The sequence below is a fragment of the Macrosteles quadrilineatus genome, unplaced genomic scaffold (genome assembly GCF_028750875.1).
Source record: "Macrosteles quadrilineatus isolate MER2022 unplaced genomic scaffold, UCM_ALF_1.0 Scaffold_8__2_contigs__length_117827958, whole genome shotgun sequence".
Classification (NCBI taxonomy): Eukaryota; Metazoa; Arthropoda; class Insecta; order Hemiptera; family Cicadellidae; genus Macrosteles; species Macrosteles quadrilineatus.
In genome coordinates, this window is record NW_026542601.1 from 36,696,993 (window position 1) to 36,718,218 (window position 21,226).

At 36.8% G+C, this 21,226-nt stretch overlaps 1 protein-coding gene across 1 annotated transcript in view; it reads left to right on the top strand.

The window, feature by feature from the left end:
* Positions 1-6,069: 6,069 nt before the first annotated feature.
* Positions 6,070-21,226, top strand: part of LOC129001280 (eukaryotic translation initiation factor 3 subunit B-like) — a 29,617-nt gene continuing 14,460 nt past the window's right edge. The window contains exons 1-4 of the mRNA XM_054428526.1: positions 6,070-6,240; positions 8,981-9,176; positions 11,147-11,266; positions 15,766-15,952. Coding sequence (XP_054284501.1) covers positions 6,111-6,240; positions 8,981-9,176; positions 11,147-11,266; positions 15,766-15,952 — 633 coding nt within the window. The 5' untranslated portion in view covers positions 6,070-6,110. The remainder of the gene's footprint in view (positions 6,241-8,980; positions 9,177-11,146; positions 11,267-15,765; positions 15,953-21,226) is intronic.

The following is a 21,226-nucleotide window of genomic DNA, read 5'->3' on the forward strand; positions in this document are numbered from 1 at the left end:
ATTTAATGATAAAACTATTCTAAACTAAAGGGGCATTGTGAAAATCTGCAATTAAATAAAAGGCTCTGTCAATTAAGAGTTCACCTATTTTATCTTTAAAATTATTTTAATTTAACAATTTATAGTTTGCAGGCAGCACATTGTACAGCCTCAGCCCAGCATATAGTGGACTTTTTTTATAAAGGGTCAAATGGTGCCTTGGAAATCTTAAAATGTTTTCATTTCGAGTATTATATCTATGGTTGATTTGAATTGATTCTGGGAGGTTGTTTTTAGCTGAATGAATGTAGTTTAGTGATTCCAAAATGTACAGTCCTGTTAGGGTGTGGATTTTTTAATTTCAAAAAAGGTTTTTGCATGAACTACGTGGATGAGAGCGTTATCATAATACGGATAATGCGTTTTTGTAGCCTGAATATTGATTTGACTCCGGTAGCCTGACCCCATAAGATTATACCATACCTCAATACTGATTCTACATAAGCATGATAAACCATTTTCAGAGTTTCTTTAGGAACACAGTCCCTTAAGTGCAGAAATACAATTGACATGAATCTAAGTTTACTTTTTAATTGATTCAGATGTACATCCCATTTAAGTGATTCATCTATGTAAACACCTAGAAATTTATGAGACGTTGCCAATTTAAGGAATTCAATTTTATTACCATTGTTTCTAACCAAAAATTTTATTGTTTGCGTTTTTTCAAGATTAAGTTTTAATCCATTGTTCAAGAACCAACCCTCCATGTCATGAACTTCATTTTCAAGAGAAGATAGCATTTCAGAAGTACAGTACTATTATTTTTTATCAAGGCTGTTGTATCATCTGCAAAAATAATTAGTTCCTGATCAATAGCTTTAGGGAGGTCATTAATGTAAATTAGAAAGAATAGAGGACCTAAGATTGAACCTTGGGGCACACCTGCCGATAGGTTTTCCCATGGCGAATAGTACTTGATCTTATCCAGTGTTATTATAGTTCTTTGTTTTCTATTAGAAAGGTAAGAACTCAATGGAGAGTGACAACTTCCCCTAATATCATAATCACTCAGCTTGAGCTGAAGGACTGAGTGATCAACACAGTCAAAAGCTTTGGACAGGTCACAGAAAACACCAGCTGTAGCCTGAGACCGTCCAAAGCCTGAGTAACCTCATTTATAAACTGTGTTAGTGCAGAACCTGTGCTTAAATTTTTCCTGAATCCAAATTGTTTGTTATAAAAGATGATTGCTTTCAAAATAACTAACCAATCTCAAATTTATGACCTTCTCAAATATTTTAGAAAAATTACTCAATACAGAAATTGGACGGTAATTGTTAATATCCGATTTTAGGCCCTTTTTAAATATTGGTGAGATTTGGGAAAGTTTTAGTTTATCCGGAAAAATTCCAATGTATCAAACACTGGTTAATAATTTTAGATAAAGGTTCGGCAATCATAACCAAGTGAAAATAGGTCAACAATCAATGGGGGTGTATACTTATCTTTATCTAGCATTATTGTGAGATTATGGCCTTAGTTTGTAAATGCACAACGTTAAAATGGACTAAAAAAGAGTTATAAAGTACTCATAACTTTAGAATGGATCAAGATTTTTTAAACGGATTGCAGCATCGTATTTGGCGTAACATATTTGTTTGAAACGATGGGTCACAACCCTATACCTTTACATTTGAAAAAAAAAACTTTGCATCCAATATGGCGGATCCAAGATGGCGGCCAAAAATTTATACCCAGTCAAAATGAAGCACTTTACAACGACTCTACAATGATCTGACGTGGTCCGGAGTGGATATCTTAAGAAATGTAGAAAAAAGTAGGGGGGAACTCATTTAAAACTCACCCTGTATATAAAATCCAATGTATGTTTGTTTGTTTGTTTGTCCTTTATGGACTCCGAAACCATTTTACAGGCATTTTTAACATTATTCAAGGATGGTTTGTGTGAAGTTTGGTGCAGATCCGTCAAAAGGGATCTGCCCCAGTGGCTCTGGAGTTTCCCATGTTAACCTTATGAGTACTTATATTTAAATGGAAATTAAGAGTCTTAACAGCTGGTTCAACTAAACAATCTGATTCTGCGATGTTCAATATAGCATAAAAAGTTAATATGTTTACCAAAAGGGTGCAGCACTATTATTTTTTTTTATTTATGACAACAGCTAATTTGAAACCAAAAAAAGAGTGAGCGTAGCGAACGAACTTCAATCCGGAGGCGAGTTACCGTAGTGAACGAGCGGTACTTTCCTGTTAAAGGGAACATTTATTATCGATATGATTTCTTTCGATACATTGATATTCTCTTTTTGATCCGATAATGAACGAGATGTCAGCTGACAACTACGATAAGTAAATATTGTTCAGTATCAACAAACAATTTAAAAATATTATATTGAAATGAAAATGTTCTAAACTAACCTTACCTAACCAACCAAACTTGCTGTAAAATTTAGGTATTTACTCAGGGGAGGTACGGAAGAGGCTACGATGACAGCTGTGGGCTTCTTATTAGCTGAGGGAACGCTATTACCGTAACAATACGGAGTGTGGTCAACGGCTTCGGTGGTCCAGTGGTTAGCGTGCCGGGCTGGCGTGCAAAAGGTCCCGGGTTCGAATCTCGCTGGTTGCATTAACTTTTTGTCTCAGATTTTTCATTATCAGCAAGTTTGGTTGGTTTGGTTCGGTTATGACAGTTTAATTTTATTATTAGGTCATTATAAAATTTTAATTGAGCAATTTCTAAATTTATTTAATAAACATAATTATTTTTTCTATTACTAATGTTTTTTATATTATTTAATTATCAGCAAGTTTGGTTAGTTCGGTTAGGTTATGATAGTTTAATTTTATAAATAAAAAATTATAAAATTGAATTTGAGGCATTTAGGCTATAATTTTATTTTATGAACAGAACTATTTTTGCGAATAGTAAACCTTCATTGACAAAGTGCTCTCTACCCATGTAGCACAGATGGTTGGGCCAACGTTGGCCAACTGTGGGACAGTTGGTCGATGGTTGGTTCGAGCTTCCACAACCAACCAACCGTTGTCCAACTGTATAACTCGTAGTTGGGCCAACCAATATTTACAACTGTGGACCAACATTGGTTCATTGTTAATGAAATACATTAATATGCATTGCTGGGTATCATACATCAAGCCAACCGTTGTCCAACCGTTTTTCACTCCGTTGGACCAACAAAAGATACTTTTGTTGGACCAACAATGGTCCATAGTTCAGTTTACACGACTTTCATTCTCTGGGTCTAGCTTTCACAACATAATTATAATAAAATATCTGGTTTTACAATACCTTTATCAGTTCCAAAAGTTTCCAAAAGTTTTTGGAACTGATAAAGGTATTGTAAAACCAGATATTTTATATATTACAGTTCCGGCGCTACAACAATGAATTTTAATAATTTTAATAATGCAAATATTTTTTAAATTAATATTCTTTAACTTATTTGCAACAATTTAAGGGGAAAGAGTAATTAATCATATAACAGGCAATTATAATAGCATTAACAATCTAACGGTAATTAATTAATCATTCAAATACCAGTATCCTCTCTAACTCAAAAAAAAAAAAACTACTTATGATGCCTTAACAGATTAACAGAATCATATTATACTGTGTAGTATCAAAAATGTTTGAAGTATTGCGACCATTGCAACTGTCGGCTACTCTTTCACCACTTGAAAACTCTATATCAGCAATCACAGATAGCTCAGTGGTAAAGTAAGAGGCTCATAAGTCGAAGGACCCGGGTTCGAGACCCGTCTGGGCCAAAAAAATTTTGTTCTAGTTTTTTTTTCAAAATTTGTTTTTATGAACTATTTAATCAATTTACTCAACACACCAAAGAACGTTCGTTTATATGATCTTTTTAATAATTATGCTTTTCGTACTAAATCTTTATTATTTTGTGTGAAATAAAACGGTTGGACAATGGTTGGCTGGAAAACAGTTTAAAGAGGTGACATTTCTACCGTTGGCCAACTGTGTGGCTCCACAATTTACCAACGTTGGCCCAACCATCTGTGCTACATGGGTACTCTCTACTACAGCGCTGTTCGCGGAGGAATTTTGAACTAAATGCCTCATTCGTACCTCCCCTAAGTCAGACCCTAAAATTTACAAATTCCGTTTCATATTACTCACATGCCTTTTCTGTTATCAAACGAAATTTTGAAATGATACAGCAAACCCAGCAAGTTTGGTTGGTTATGTTAGGTTAGTTTAGAACAATAATTTATGTTTTGCCTAAACAGGATCAGTTGTCAATTTGTAATATAAATGTGTTTGAAGATATTAAAACAGAAGGTATGGATCGTAAAGGAAAACAAAATTATCGATATATCGAAAGAAATCATATCGAAAATAATGAATGTTCCCTTTAACAGGAAAGTACCGAACGAGCTAACCTGAAGGCAAGTGAGCGCAGCGAACCCGGAGCCCCAACCTATAGGTGAGTAAGCGTAGCAAAAGAACTTCAACCAGGATTGAGCCATCCAAACGAGCTCATCTTGAAAATGAACGAGAGAACGAGCATTGACATAAAACCACCTTAATTATGACAGGACGACGTCTGTCGGGCCAGCTAGTAAGGTAATAAATTGAAAGAATAACATATACAAATAAGTAAGAACAGCTAAGGTTTTTTTTTACATTAAAACGGGAGTGGGATTGCCGATGGAGACCTGGGATGGGGGTGCGTGCGTTTGAAAGCTACTTGACCTGGTCTCCATCGGCACTCCCGTTTTGCTAAAACTGTAGGTGTATGGAAAGTTCCCTTTAGAAATAAATTACGGCCTTAAAGGGCAATTGATGAAATAATGGATAGTTTTGCGCAAAGTTCTTGTCATGACGAACATATTTAACATGTGGTTTATGGGTGTGTGACTTATAGTTTTCTCAAAAGTTCATGGGTACTTTGGGATGTATATTTGGATACATTAATTATTGGTTGTCGTCTAGCGTCACAACGAAACAGAAGAGAGTAGAATAAGATGTAAAATCATAAGATGAAACATACGTTCTTAGTAGATTTCTCATCCTTATGGAACAGCTGAAGCCAAAAATTGTATTGTTAGTTATGTCCGGTGCACTGTAGAAGTCGTGTGTTTTGTTTACAATTTGTTTAATATAATTTCAGTAATTATTCGAAACCTCGTTTAGCCAAATAAAATGATGTTATCGCATAAAAAATAACTCGTCCTCTAGTTATATAACCAAACAGAAAAGCACCAATCATTAAATTGACCCTTAAATAATATATAAACGAAATTTTGTTGACACTTTAATGATCATTGTCAGTCAACGGACATAAACTAGACACGAAAACAAGCTTCAAATTTTACAATGGGATGAGAAGTTTAGCTGAAGTAGCAAGGGATCAAAACTAGGGAGGTCAAGAGCGTACTTGAAACAGGGGTCGCTGGGGGTGACCCCCACACTAGTGTTATATGTGGTTATATAGTCAATGATCTAACTCATCTTTTCTCATACTAATAACATTTTCTTGGATCTCAATTTGTTATACCTTATCCTGGCTTCTGGGGGGGGGGGCAGCTGCCCGCTGCCCCTCTCTGGGCACGCCCATGTGTAGTGTTGGTTATTTGATGGTTTTATCTGGTAAAATTATGGGTAAAATCAAGGCCTAGTGGGGCCTTGGTAAAATCTACCCAAAACCAAGAGATCAGATATATATATTTCAATAATCTATGACAGTCAGATGAGAGCACTATTCGAATCTATTGGCAAATATGTTTTTTTTTCGCGTTACACATTTTTCACAAATACAGTAAGACTACTTGGTTACTGTTCAGTTTCCACAACTCATCTAAAACGTGCTTAAAAACCTTTTTATTTCCAATAATGTCTTTGATTACTCGATACTTCTCCAGTGTTCACACTAACAGATTCTAAGTACAAATTGTATGTTCTTTGTATAGTACTGTGGGAAACTTTGGTTACGAAATTTTAGTAACAGCCTTTTAAGTTTTAAAGACATGTCTGCTCTGCTAAAGTGGTTGGTGGTAACACTGATTGCCAATTGCCACCACACCGCTCTTTCACCGCCATTGTCCACGAGGGTTCCAAGATGGCGAAGAAGAAGGAGACGGATAAAAGTGCCCAAAATGATAATAAAAATACCAAAACTGAAGCTGCTGACGACGAAGAACCGAATTTTAGTGACGACGAAAATTATGTGGATCAGGTTTCCGATGAAGGTATTTTATGAACACTATTATTTAAATGTGTATTAGCTTCCGTCTTAACGCCCTTCCTCTTCCTTATGATTGTATTTCAATAGGCCTAATGTCATTTTTATACACAATTCAATGACGTTATAACAAATTTTTGTTATTATTGAATTTCCTTTTACGTTTCTGTTTTGGGATGCTGCGACTCGTACTTAGTTTTTATCGGTATTTATGAGGTTAACCTCTCAAGCGTAGGACTAACCTACCACAACAGATGGTTACCTAGCCGAGGCCTAGGGCCTATCCCTTTCAGACCCAGCACACTCATTTGTGTAGGTAAATTTTTAAGTCCTGACAACTTAACCAACACAATTGTGTAGGTTAGATGTTTATTTGTTTTTTTGAAGTTTCTGGATCTTTCTGTTACTCAGACCTGTACGCATCGATTGTGTAGGTTATGGAGATCGGCTGGGAATTTTTGTTTTGCAGTCTGCCTTCATGTCTTATGGTAACACTGATTGTTTTGTTGCAATGTCACGGTAAGATAGGAGAAAGAGACAACTGTTAAGGTTAATGACTGTTTTATTTATGTTTTTAAACGTATATGATGCTAATTATTGCTGAAACTGAAATGGTTAATATGGTATTATGAAGGTTTCGTCTTTAAAACAAACCTAATCAATAATTTTAGTATTTGAAATCTAGGTTAAAAACCAACATTTATTCAAAATTTGCTCAGGACTTAAAGCGGTCGAGATGACCAAGATTCCCGGGTCTGAAAGGGATATGGTGCTAAAGCTGTACACCTATCAGCTCACAAGTCTATTTGGGGGTACAGTTCTGTAGAGAGCTAAAATATATGTTAGGCCTATCCAATTAAATATTAAGTTAGCCTAACTTACGTAAGGTAGTTAAGGCAGAGGCTTAACCCTCCAACTGGTGACGCGACTAGTCGCGGTAACTTAGGTGTATTCTGTAGTGGCAGCGACTATATTAGTCGCGTTTTGCAAGGTTTTGGTGAAAACCAGATAAATGGTTAACCCTCCGAGCGTCACTTGTCGAAAAATCGACTCACGACACACTTTGTGTAGTGTCACTTGTCGATTTTTCGACACACGAACATCGTTTACGGCGAAGGCTCTATGACTGACTGAATCGGATTGAACTGGATCGAGTTAGGTACTGTATCGTTCTTTTTGTTAGATTCTAAGCTTTCTCCGGAGGTCTGTCTCTAAGCGTTTTTCATTTTAGTTCCGAAAATATTGTAGCAGACAGCTGACGAGCGTATTTGTAAACAGCTTGGTTAACCTCGGACCGATGACTGATGTGTTTTATTACGTTTATCATTGTTTTAGTGAATCAAAAGTAGTGATATACGTGGTGCATTATAAGAAGATTTAAGTGATTTTGAAGGGCTGGTTGATGATTCTGAAGAAGTAGGTAGTGATATTGATGTAAATTATCAGCCAGATTCCTAGCTATGGTTAGGCTATGCATTCTTAGCTAAACGCTATGTACTGAAATCTGTTTTTCACTCATAACTTATTTATTTGATAGGGCCTAACTTACCTCACTATATGATTATATATTTGTAACCCTCATAAAATTTAGAACAAAGTGGCTATTTTCAAATATTTATAGGCCTATAATTTATACAATTTCATTGAGCGCAAACTTTTTTTTTTGAAAACTTTCCAAAATATTTTTTTTTCCCGTACCTAAAAACTTTTTTTTAAATAAATGTTCCTTATGTTTTATATATAATATTGAAGCCCATGATTTTCCAAACAAAATGGTATATAGAACAGTAGAATTAACATTGTTTTAAGCTTCTCAGATCCGTTTTAATAAAACCTTGCAAATGCGCCAAAAATAGGAGGACATTGAGGCCTAAACTATGGACACTCGGAGGGTTAAAAAACCATTGTAAAATTGAATATGGTAGGTAGGCCTAAGTTAATTTTTATATCTTTAGAAAGATAAGATTCTAAACTTGCACTTTATTACGCAGATGAACTTTATCTCACAATATTACAACACTCTAATTAGGCACTAAAGTGAACAAAAAATTCAAGTCAGTTGCACCATGTAAGATATGGTGCATATGGAACATATACATTTACAACACGTTTAAAGCTTTAAGACATGCAGGCCTGCTCGAACAAAACACACGGTCACGCCGGCTGTCCCCAACCCGCGGCGTGACCGTGTGTTTTGTTCGAGCAGGCCTGCATGTCTTAAAGCTTAACGTGTTGTAAATGTAGGCTATATGTTCCGTGTCGTGTCATATTCGTATTACGTGTTACGTATTTATTTAATTGAACAATGACGAAACCATATGGTGAATAAAAACTTCACTAGTTAGTACTCAGCTGATGATGACAATGTGTCGAAACATGTACTGAAACATGAAGTGAAATTCACGATTCAATGAGCTATTGACGTAAGTAATCTAGTCTTACAATTAATGATGTAGGCCAAGGCTAAGATTTTAAGTGCTTGAATATTATGTGTAATATGATGTGGCTGATTTCCACACTTTTAACATTTAAATATACAAACTTAACACAATTTCATAATATTAGAATCACAATTCAGAGCAGCAAAGGGTTAAATATTTTTTCTTAAGACAACCATGAATTAACATTGTAAATTCAGACTTTCTCATAACTGACCTAGTATAGTATAGGCCTAATCTGTCATATAACTGTGGCCAGGAATGTTTACTACAGAAATAGACTAGAGCTAATCAATTAAAATTTTTCAGAGTTGCTGGGGGACCTGTTGAAAGACCGGCCAAAGGAGAAGGATGGAGTTGATTCTATCATTGTGGTCGATGGTATCCCACAAGTGGGTCCAGACCGTTTTGAAAAGCTTCACTCTGTCATTATAAAGTTTTTCTCAAAATTTGGGAACATCATCAATGAGTATTTCCCAAAATCCGAGACTGGTCAAACCAAGGGGTTAGTATTAACTTAGGCCTGCCTACTTCTTTTATTGTTTTTACACTAAGTTTAACATGTGGCATTTTCTGATGTGTTTGTAAGAGAACTGTCCAAATCCCGATTTTGTTACATTCTGTAGGCCTACCTTGTTTTATCTCGTGTAGAATTGAACCAGACACCTCCAGTTTTGAAGGTAAGCAAACCAGTTGGCTTACTTACTTACTGCCATGGCCACTTGTACCCAAGCTGGTACTTGGCCTTGCCAACACATTGTCGCCATTTTTCTCGGACCTCCAAATCTTCCTCTACTAGTCTCATCCAACCACCTAGCCTTTGGTCATCCTACTGGTCTCCTACCACTCAGATCTCCCCTTAGTATCTTCTTCAACAAGCTCTCTGCATTTCTCCTCAAGATATGGCCAACTCACCTTAGCCTTCTGCTTTTGCCCTCTCCTACAATATCGGGGTCTCTGAATGATTCTCTTAACTCTAAGTTGTGCTTATTCTCCACGGTACTCCATCTTCACACACTGGACCATATGTAGCTCTTAGAACTTAATTCTCAAAGTTTATAATCTTCTTTTCCAAGTTTTTGCTCAGGATCCAATTTTTCCCTCCATATAAAAGTACTGGTGTAATTATTGTTTTGTTGATTCTAATTTTTGTTTTCTTGATAACAGCTTTGCTTGAATTAGTTTTCCATACGCATACCAACTTTTATTTGCTGCACGGACGACGGGATGACTTTTCCGTGACCGCGGGAGACGACAATGACGTCTACACGGCCGTGGGAAATATTCATGATTTTGCGGCGATCGAGGACGACGACGAATATGTTTCCGTGACCGCGGGATGATGATGATGTTTCACAGCCGCGGAAGATTTTTGTGATTTTGCCGCGATCGCAGTATATGATGACGTTAACGTCACCGCGAAATACGACAATGATGTTTCCATTCTTAATTAATCAAATTTGTATGTCTAGTGTATAAATGTAATGTAATATTTGTCCATGAATGAATCCTACACTCTCTATTTAGTATAAAGGTTTTTTTGCCGGCGGTGTGATTACCGACGGAAGGTCTAATATTGCTTGAACTGCAGCGTTTGTCCAAACTGTGCTCGTCCAATATCAGAAGGGCGAATGTTGCGTGTTTTTTGCACTACACTCTCCTTTGGCATAATAGAACAGAAGAAGGTCGAGAATCGCTTGACAAGATAGCAAAAGGGAATGAGAGAATAGGTTTGTTTTCTGATTAGGACGTCATTAGGGCCTACTGTTGTACAATTTGTCAAAACAACAATTTTGGTTATTATTGTTTACAGCGAAAATGACTTGAATTTGAGTTCCCCTACTTCCTTAGTATAGACCACCTTAGTAATAATTGCATGACTCGTGTGATTTTTTACATATTATTGTGCAATATTAACTAACTTAATTTTATGTATTCTTATTATTTAATCGTTTCGTGATTTTAATCAACTAGGCATACTCTTAGAACCCCGCCAATCTTAAATTCACTTATTATAAAAATTCCAACTAACTGATGCAAAATAATTGTAACATAGAATTTTACTCGTTGTAAAATATAGTAGACGTGAATGGTACAGTGTACAAAGGTTGCTTCAAATTTACTTGTTATTGTAAATAACTCATTAATTGCTAAATTTACCCTAAAAAAATGCCTCGGGAAAATGGAAGTTACTCGGGAAATATGCGGGAATTTGGCTGAGCCCATTTGCTGGACACCCTGTTATAGTTTAAGTGGAACTAACCCTAAACATGTATAAGGGAATTAATTTAATGTTCACGTGAGAAACATTCACGCGGGAACCTGAAAAAAAATTTTAAACCAAGAAAAAGCATGGAATTTTACAAAAAAAAAAAAAATAGTATAGGTACACCCTGTTCTAAACAAATCACTGTCTTAAACATTATTCAATAAATTATTCAATTTTTAACTGGTTTTTATCTTGTATTTTTGCAGATATGTTTTCTTGGAGTACGTCAGTCCTGAGAATGCCATTGAAGCTGTCAACACAGCCAACAACCATAAGCTGGACAAGCAGCATACATTTTTGGTCAACCTCTTCACCGATTTCAAGAAGTAAGTGGACTGAAAAAATTGTGTTTTGGTTTGAATTGTAGAGCCAGTGTCTCCTTGCACAAAACAAAATGTGGGTTAAAAATTAGTCTGTGTGAACTACCCGATCCCTGTAGGTTAACTTAAGCTGTGTCTATTTGTCAAATAATATTAAAATTGGAGGTTGACAAGTAGTGAAATCTTAGGTAAATTTACGGTGAATTAACGGTGTTTGGTTGGCACTGTACATTTACTCTGTTTGCTCTGTCATGAATTTATTATTTAATTTTGCCAGATAAGTAAATTAAACTAGATAGCCTACTAGGTGTAGTTTACTGTCTGGCCGATTAGTTTTTTTAATGTTTTGCTGCGTGTTTGTTTTGTGTCGTATTCCGTGTTTCGTGTCAAGTTCCGTGTGCAGGGCCGGATTTAGAATTTTTGCGCCCCTAAGCCCAAATAATTTCCCGCCCCCTAGTCTGGTCACAGTTACTTTCCTTCAAACTTTTATTAAAAACTATATTATGCCCATAGGCCTAAGTTAATTGCTTGAATACCACTCCTCGCCGGAATCATTGCCAGTTTTTTTATTGACTTGTTTAGCCTTAACAAAATGCCGTTTTAAACACTGTTAGCAATTTTATGCTTTTAATAAATGCTAATGCTCTGCTCACGTTTGTGGTTTGTGTATAATAAAATGACCCAGCCCGCCCATTTCCGCTATAGATCTGTAAACCATACCAAAAAACTGTGCTGAAAGTGTGCTCACAGGATTCATTAATAAAAAAAGTGTGCCGCCCATGTTACTTAACAAACAACCCCTAAATGGTAAGGGTATAATAAAATGACCCAGCCCGCCCATTTCCGCTATAGATCTGTAAACCATACCAAAAAACTGTGCTGAAAGTGTGCTCACAGGATTCATTAATAAAAAAAGTGTGCCGCCCATGTTACTTAACAAACAACCCCTAAATGGTAAGGGTATAATAAAATGACCCAGCCCGCCCATTTCAGCTATAGATCTGTAAACCATACCAAAAAACTGTGCTGAAAGTGTGCTCACAGGAATCATTAATAAAAAAAAGTGTGCCGCCCCCGTTACTATACAAACAAACCCTAACTTGTAAGGGTAATAGAATGACCCAGCCCGCCCATTTCAGCTACAGATCTATAAACCATGCCAAAAAACTGTGCTAAAAGTGTGCTCATGGGAATCATTAATAAAAAAAGTGTGCCGCCCCGTTAGTAAAAAAATAACCCCTAATTGGCAAGAGTAATAAAATGAAGAATCCTTTCTACACCATCGTGAGATTTTTGTAGGCCTACTTCCTTCTTCGAACTACTTTTATCTTACTCTGTGTATGCATTATTTGTTGATTAACGCCAATTTAATTGATTTGATTTAGCACACCCTAATTTTGCAAAGGAATTGTAAGCCAATAACTTAGATGATTATTATAGAAAAGAATAAAAGGTCTCAATAAAAAACTTAAGTCCCATGAATAAAGGGAATATATTTATTCGTATAGTTGCTGCAAATAACCAAGTTATTATAACAAACATAATCTTAAACATGGATACAATACTTCCCTTAGAAGGGTTAAAGCTTAGCATTTAATAATTTTGTCAATGTCTAAAACCACAGCATTCAGTTTCGGTAAATGTATCCAGGCTAGCGATAGTAATTTAGGGTACATAATATTTTTTTTACGACAAGAAACTGGTAACCTACAACATGGAATAAACAATTATAGGAGTATAAGTTTGAAATAAATATTTGTTCAATTTATCAAGATTACTAGAGTATGCTACAGTAAAATATAAGCTTGCTAGTTTTAGAAGAGTTCTTCGTAAAGTAAAGATAACAATTAATCTGTTCAAATTTATGGTGGAATGTGCCTGGCCGCCTGGCTTTGTATATAAAAAAATATTTCCCAAGTGTATGCATGTTGGTTTATGTTTTGAACAGAACTAGTGTACTTTTCTATGCTAGAGGCATTTCGTTTGATGGGAAACAAAAAGTACTAAGTTAAAACGAGTGTCAAAGGTTCTTTTTCGAGTGCAAAAAATATAGTTTTCCTTTTGAAATGTATAGTTACCGGTAGTGGTAATCAATTAAAGTGGTATCCTTCTTGAACTTTAAACAGAATAACATTTGTTTACAATATTTTATGGCAGAGGCTATCGCGCATGAGTCGTGACCGCTACCGCGCATAATAGCAATAACAGTTTAAAAAAATAGAATAAAGATTTGAAAATAATGACGGACAAAATTTGATGTTAATAACTTGTTTCCTAGAAAAAAACCATTATTCTTGATGTAGTTTTAACAAATACATCCTATCCTCTCAGTAAATAGTTTCCTACTAGATTCACTGTGTATTATTTTATCAACATTTTACATTATTGTCATTGAATACAACTTACTCATGGGTTTAAATTTGGGGCAAAATTAGTCTTGGTTGCGGGATTGTGTTATAAAAACTTTTACCTTAGATTGTGTACAACAAAATATGTACAATTACTTCTGTTTTTTCAGAACGTGTGATGACTTTATCTCTAAGGTCATCGTACAACTCCCAAATATTGTCATTTCTTAATGCTAATGATGTGTAGTGTCCCACGTGATTGTCGTTTGCAGGAGGTATGAACACGACGACTCCTCTAAGTGTGAATGTTCTATCAGAGTACCGTATTTCTTTTGGGATGTCATCCTGGGAGCATTTCACGTTTGTTAACACCCCTACATCCATTCCACCGTTGTTAAACCTCTCTTCATCGCTTAAGACCTCAATTATTAAGTGGGGCACAGACTAAACCTCTCGGGTCCGAATACCCGAACATAGCGCACCCTGAAATTAATCAGAAATAAGGTTGACTTGCCCACAAATTCTGACGTCACTCGGATTGCAAACAAAAGATCACCTGATTGTAACTGTCAAATTAGTATATGTATTTGTTTTGATTTGGTTGTTATTGTTTTTATTAATATAAAAACAATAACAAGCAAACCAAAACAAATGCATACTAATTTGACAGTCACAATCAGGTGATCTTTTGTTTGCAATCCGAGTGACGTCAGAATTTGTGGGAATAGCACACCTATGTTTTTTCCTTCCACCATGATGTGTAGCTAAATTACATACGATAGGAAGCGGGGACACTTTTTTAGTTAATGGTTCCTGTGAGCACACTTTTAGCACAGTTTTTTGGCATGGTTTAGAGATCTGTAGCTGAAATGGGCGGGCTGGGTCATTTTATTACCCTTACCATTTAGGGGTTATTTGTTTAGTAACGGGGGTGGCACACAATTTTTTTATTAATGATTCCCGTGAGCACACTTTCAGCACAGTTTTTTGGTATGGTTTATAGATCTGTAGCTGAAATGGGCGGGCTGGGTCATTTTATTACCCTTACCATTTAGGGGTTGTTTGTTAAGTAACGGAGGTGGCACACTTTTGTTTATTAATGAATCCTGTGAGCACACTTTCAGCACAGTTTTTTGGTATGGTTTATAGATCTGTAGCTGAAATGGGCGGGCTGGGTCATTTTATTACCCTTACTATTTAGGGGTTGTTTGTTAAGTAACGGGGGCGGCACACTTTTTTTTATTAATGAATCCTGTGAGCACACTTTCAGCACAGTTTTTTGGTATAGTTTATAGATCTGTAGCTGAAATGGGCGGGCTGGGTCATTTTATTACCCTTACCATTTAGGGGTTGTTTGTTAAGTAACATGGGCGGCACACTTTTTTTATTAATGAATCCTGTGAGCACACTTTCAGCAAAGTTTTTTGGTATGGTTTACAGATCTATAGCGGAAATGGGCGGGCTGGGTCATTTTATTATACCCTTACCATTTAGGGGTTATTTGTATAGTAACGGGAGTGGCACACTTTTTTTTATTAATGATTCCTGTGAGCACACTTTTAGCACAGTTTTTTGGCATGGTTTATAGATCTGTAGCTGAAATGGGCGGGCTGGGTCATTTTATTACCCTTACCATTTAGGGGTTGTTTGTATAGTAACGGGGGCGGCACACTTTTTTAAATTAATGATTCCTGTGAGCACACTTTCAGCACAGTTTTTTGGTATGGTTTATAGATCTGTAGCTGAAATGGGCGGGCCAGTCGTGATTCTGGCCCACCCAAATACAATTGATTATATCATAATTATTATAAGAGCACACTTTTTTTTTAATAGCAGTTATAAAGAGCACACTTTTAGCACACTTTTTTGTATACATTAATAAAAAGTGTGCTGGAATGGGCGGGCCAGCTTCACGTCACTATTTTTATGAGAATATGACATGGCACATTTATTATATTTTTTATGTACGCTAAAACAGCAACGCAAAACTTTTACTAAAAGTCTCAGCAAAAGCGTTCAGCAATTTTGTTTCAAAATATTTACCCAGCTGAAAACCCCTTTATTTACTAAATGCAAAGTAGTGTCACCTATATTAGAGTTGTTTGATTTATCTGCTTGGTAATCCTATATCTGACAGTGTTGTACATATCTGCACAGGTATGAGGAGATTCCTGAGGTGTGGGAGCCGCCCCAGCCACAGCCATACAAGGAGCAGACAGAGTTGTACAGCTTCCTGATGGACGCTGACGCTTACGATCAGTTCTCTGTCATCACCAACCGCGGCAGCATGGTGCAGATCATGCAGAACTCGGCCCCTGAACCTACTAAGCTGGAGGAGCGATCGGTGAGTTAAGTCTACTCGTTTTGAGGTTTTTTTTTATATTAGACTGTTTCTGTCATATGATAAGTTACGGACGGTATGGTTATCTTGAGTGTGGGGGGTTCTTCCCGGAACCTCAATTGAGTCAAGGGTGTCGCCACCTCTGGTGGATAGGTTCATCCGGGTGGGTCCCACTTCTATACCTGCCTCCTTTTGGGAAACCCTGATGGCCTGGCAGTGATGTTGGGTCTGACGGGCAAACGAAGTAGATCGGGTGCTGGGTCCGAGCCCGCCAGGGGTATCTGGGGATCTATCGCTCTGGTTATCTCTGGTTTCCCAGCAATGGGTAAGGCCTCGATCGGGCAATGGTGTAAATGGGAGGTTGGGGTTCCCCCCGTCAGCGTGCTGACGGTCCCCTTCCTCCTGGCTATTGATGGCGGGTTCTGCCTGTCAGGGATTAGATAGGTCCCGAGTGTTGCTTGCACTAAATGCGTCGGGGCGCTCTACCATGGACCTCTAGGTCCTGACCTAGTGGAACCCAGGTGGAGTGACGCTTAAACAAGCAGCCGGAATCCCTGGTTAGGATTGAGGGGCAACCCTCCTTCCGAAGGGTCTGCTTCGGCAGCCGGCGAGCCTGATGACCTTAAGTCATCCGCCCATGATGTGCTAAAGGTTGATGCGTAAGCTTCGGCCTACATCATGGGGCCCGGGTATGTCCTAACGGATAGGTACCGGGTATGCAGTCAGGGGGTTTCGGCTCTCATGACAAATAAATAAATAATAATAAATAATATGATAAGTTCTTTATAATGTCTGTGAATTAATATACGATCCCAATAATGATGTAAATTACAAACAACACTTCACAAGGGGATTTTCCAAGTTAATATTGCCTGGATATACCTATATTTCACTATCTTATCAGTTACTGATAATATGCGCTCTAGGACTCGGCGGTAAGCTGATTAGCAGTCTTCCGCTAGTAATTAAACATGTAGTTTTTCCTGGTGAATGCAAAATTTAACAAAAGTTTTAAGTTATATCTTAACTAAGATACTTGGGTACCTTTCGCACCAATTTTAACAACTACCCATGGCCTTTTCATGAAAATACTGGAGTGTTAATCTCTTAGTTTGCTACATCCATTGGTACATTGGTATTATCCTGAGGTCACCCTTATACAGCACGCTGCGGCGGTTGGGTTATCATAAATAAGTTTGTAGGACTTTCCTCGTTTCATTATGAATCAAACAATACCAGATGAGTCATACTTTCGCTTGCCAAATCCCCTCTAAGTAGGCCAAAGTGAGGTCGTTGACCGGAGCGCGCACATCACCTGTCATTGCCTGTATCTGGTGTGGCAGTATAGGCGGCGACACATTCAACTAACTAAATTCGTAAATAGGATTTTTATAGATAGACATTTCAATCTCTAAAACATGGTGGTAATCATGTTCATGTTACGGGAAGGATCTCTGAAAACATTTTGCTGATTTATTGCATGCAAATTTAATTTTGTGCACTGTTGCCACATGATGTTCAAATATAACTTTCGTTCTTTATGTTGACGTGAGTTGTTTTGAAAAACATATGTTTTAATATGAAAAACGCTCAAGAATAAAGATTTTCATTTCATTTTCATTTCAATTCGATCCTCGCCGACATCGCTGCCTTCTGGGAGGCAGCTATATGCCTATATGTTAATCGGGAATGTAAGCTATCATCATGCCAAATTTCAGCCCAATCCGTCCAGTGGTTTATGCGTGATTGAACTTCAAACACACAAACAAACAAACACACAAACTTTTACATTTATAATATTAGAATATGCAATATGAAAAGCTTGTAAAGTACCAATGACAAGGGTTTGTTCAACATTTTATCAGGTTTTTACCTTTTAAATGTTACTGTTCTATACTTAAAATTAGTAGAGGTGTGCGGATAGTGAAATTTCATTTCGGATCGGATAGTTGAGGCTCGGTTCGGATATTGGGAGGTTCGGATTCGGATATTTTCGGATTCGGATAGTTCGGCGCGGTTAATAATAAGCTGCATATGCATTTTTAACCTATTAAGCATACACTGTAAAGCTGTGTAAATAAACTTAAATGACAATTTTAAATTACAGAGTTTCAAATTAGCCACGTCCACAGTTTTCTCTCTCTTGAAAATCACAGTTCACAACATTATTTTCAAAAGTTGGTTGCTTGAATTAAGTACACTAGCAGCCGAAATCTTCACACAACACTTTAGCTCAGCAGGACTGATGTCAAAACGTTTGGGGTTGTTTACTTGAGGTTATGTTTTATGTTGTTTCCTGGTTCTCACAAGACAAGGATTTCTATCGCAAGTTTATTTTCACTTTGTATTTCCTTACGTTTTTGGAACGGATTATTGGCCTTAAGTGGCGTTCTTGGGGTTTGCTAAGTATAGAAAACATCACTAATGCACTAAGCTGGGCTCTAGATTTGATGTTGTGGCAAGTTAATTAGGGCAATTAGGCTTTATAACTCTGTAGAATGTGTGTATCCCTGAATTTATAAATTTCATTCAACACTTATTCATTGCCAAACATAATTCAGTAGAACCTTGATGAACCGAGAATTACACTAGCCTACAGCTTCATTACTTCAAGTAAAATACCAAGATAATTTTTAAAATTGTATTTGAATAGTATAATCTCAGTTTGTAAAAAATGGATTGTATATTCAACAATTATTGCAGTCCATTATTGTTATGCAGTATAGTCCGAAATTATTGATTTTGATTTTTAACATCACAGTTCATTTGAAAAAAATTAAAGTTGAAGCAGCCCAATGTCAAGTCACGATTGTGCAATAGTTTTTTACAAGCTTTCTCTTTATACCCTTTTTACAATTGCCGTTATTGTTATTATCTTTATGTAAAATTTTATGATTTTGTTTTATAGGTTTATAAAATAATTCTTTTTAACCACGGGAATATCAATTTATAGTTTATCAACGTGCTTCTCTTCTGAAACAGCAATACCGGATGCATAATAAAGGTCAATGACCTTAAATATCATGATTGTGCAATAGGCCTATTGTATTTTGATTTTGAAATTCAAATCATGACAAAAGTTTGTATATATCCCCTGGTCCCTATCATTTAATCATTCAATATACACAATCAATGCTAAATAATCGTGGTTAGTTCTAATTTTATTTTTGATTATTCATAGTTTCTACACAATAAGACAATACAAAGTCAAACCGGGCAATGAATAGGTACCCGAAAAATAACGTATCTTGTCCTGTGATTAAAATACCACTCGCCAGTCCTTTAGATTTAGGGAAGTAGTGCTGGTCTATATATAGCTTCAAGGTCGTAGTTGACCATAGTCGTTCTTTTCTGTTTTATGTCTGTTCGTTCCAGACGAATCTAATCGTAAAGCAAAACAGCCGATAACGACGTTGATAACGACTATAAACTAGACATCGGTATTGCATCATACGGCTTCTTTGTCCTTTGCTGTTACGTCGTCGTTGGACGTATTGCTGTAATTTTGTCCTGGGAAACTAATGATGGTTATGAAGATTAAGTTCTTCTGTTCAAAACATCAAAATATGTTGTCTATCCGAAAAAGTCGGATATATAACGGATAGTGTCGGATATCAAATTTGGGCTCGGTTCGGATACGGATAGTCTTTTGCGCCGGTTCTTGGCAAAAGAACCGAGAACCGATGGCGAAATATAGGTACCGGTACTTTGCAATTAAATCATTCTGCAGATTTACCAAAAGCTGATCATTGTTCACTGTTGCCACATGATGTTTCAAAATAACTTTCGTTCTTCTGAAAAATCTTTGAAAGAAGACTCATTTTACTGATGGCTAAAAAATTACCAGCTCAACATTTTTAAAAATTGTTTTAAAATCCATAGAGTTTAAATCGCCATTGATTTTTCACTTAACTTTTGAAAATATTTCAAATATGCAATATGAAAAGCTTGTCAAGTACCAATGACAAGGGTTTGATCGTAATTTTATCAGGTTTTTACTTTTATAGATAAACCTTTTTAAATGTTACTGTTCTATACTTAAAATTAGTGACGGGTCGGTGCTTCACGTCAAATGTCGGTTTCACCAGTTCTTGGCAAAAGAACCGAGAACCAAAGGCAAAATATCGGTACTGGTACCTTGCAATTAAATCATTCTGCAGATTTACCAAAAGCTGATCATTGTTCACTGTTGCCACATGATGTTTCAAAATAACTTTCGTTCTTCTGAAAAATCTTTGAAAGAAGACTCATTTTACTGATGGCAAAAAAATTACCAGCTCAACATTTTTAACAATTGTTTTAAAATCCATAGAGTTTAAATCGCCATTGATTTTTCACTTAACTTTTGAAAATATTTCAAATATACAATATGAAAAGCTTGTAAAGTACTAATGACAAGGGTTTGTTCAACATTTTATCAGGTTTTTACTTTTATAGTTAAACCTTTTTAAATGTTACTGTTCTATACTTAAAATTAGTGATGGGTCGGTACTTCACGTCAAATGACGGTTCCGCCGGTTCTTGGTAAAATATCTGAGAACCGTTGCCGAAATATCGTCACCGAATCACCGGTAATGCTGGAAAATTACCTATATTGCCATGACCGCGCAAGACGATGATGAAGTTTCCGTGACCGTGGGAGACGATGATGACGTTTCCGTGACCGTGGGAGACAATGATGACGTCTACATGGCCGCAAGACATGTTCATGATTTTGCCGCAATTGTGGACGACAACAAAGGCAATGATGACGTCTACATGGCCGCAGGAGATGTTCATGATTTTGTCGCGATCACGGACGACGACGAAGACGTTTTTGTGACCGCGGGAGTTAATGATGATGTCTACACACCCACAGGAGATTTTCATGATTTTTCCACGACCGTGCAAGACAATTATGACGTTTTTTGGATAGCGGGAGTCACTGATGATGATGTTTACACGGCTATGGGAGATAATTTTGCCGCGAACGCGATCATGACTACAACGAAGACGTTACAGCGATCCCAGGAGACGATGATGACGTCTACTTGGCTGCAAGACATGTTCATGATTTTGCCGCGATCTCGGACGACTAAGAAAATGATGATGTCTACATGGCTGCAGGTGATGTTTATGATTTTGCTGTGATTGCGGACGACGACGAAGACGTTTCCGTGACAGTGGGAGTTCATGATGATGTCTACGCGGCCGCAGAAGATGTTCATGACCTTGCCGCGACCGTGAAAAACTTTGATGATGTTTCAGTAATTGAGAAAAACTTGGTAAAACTATTAA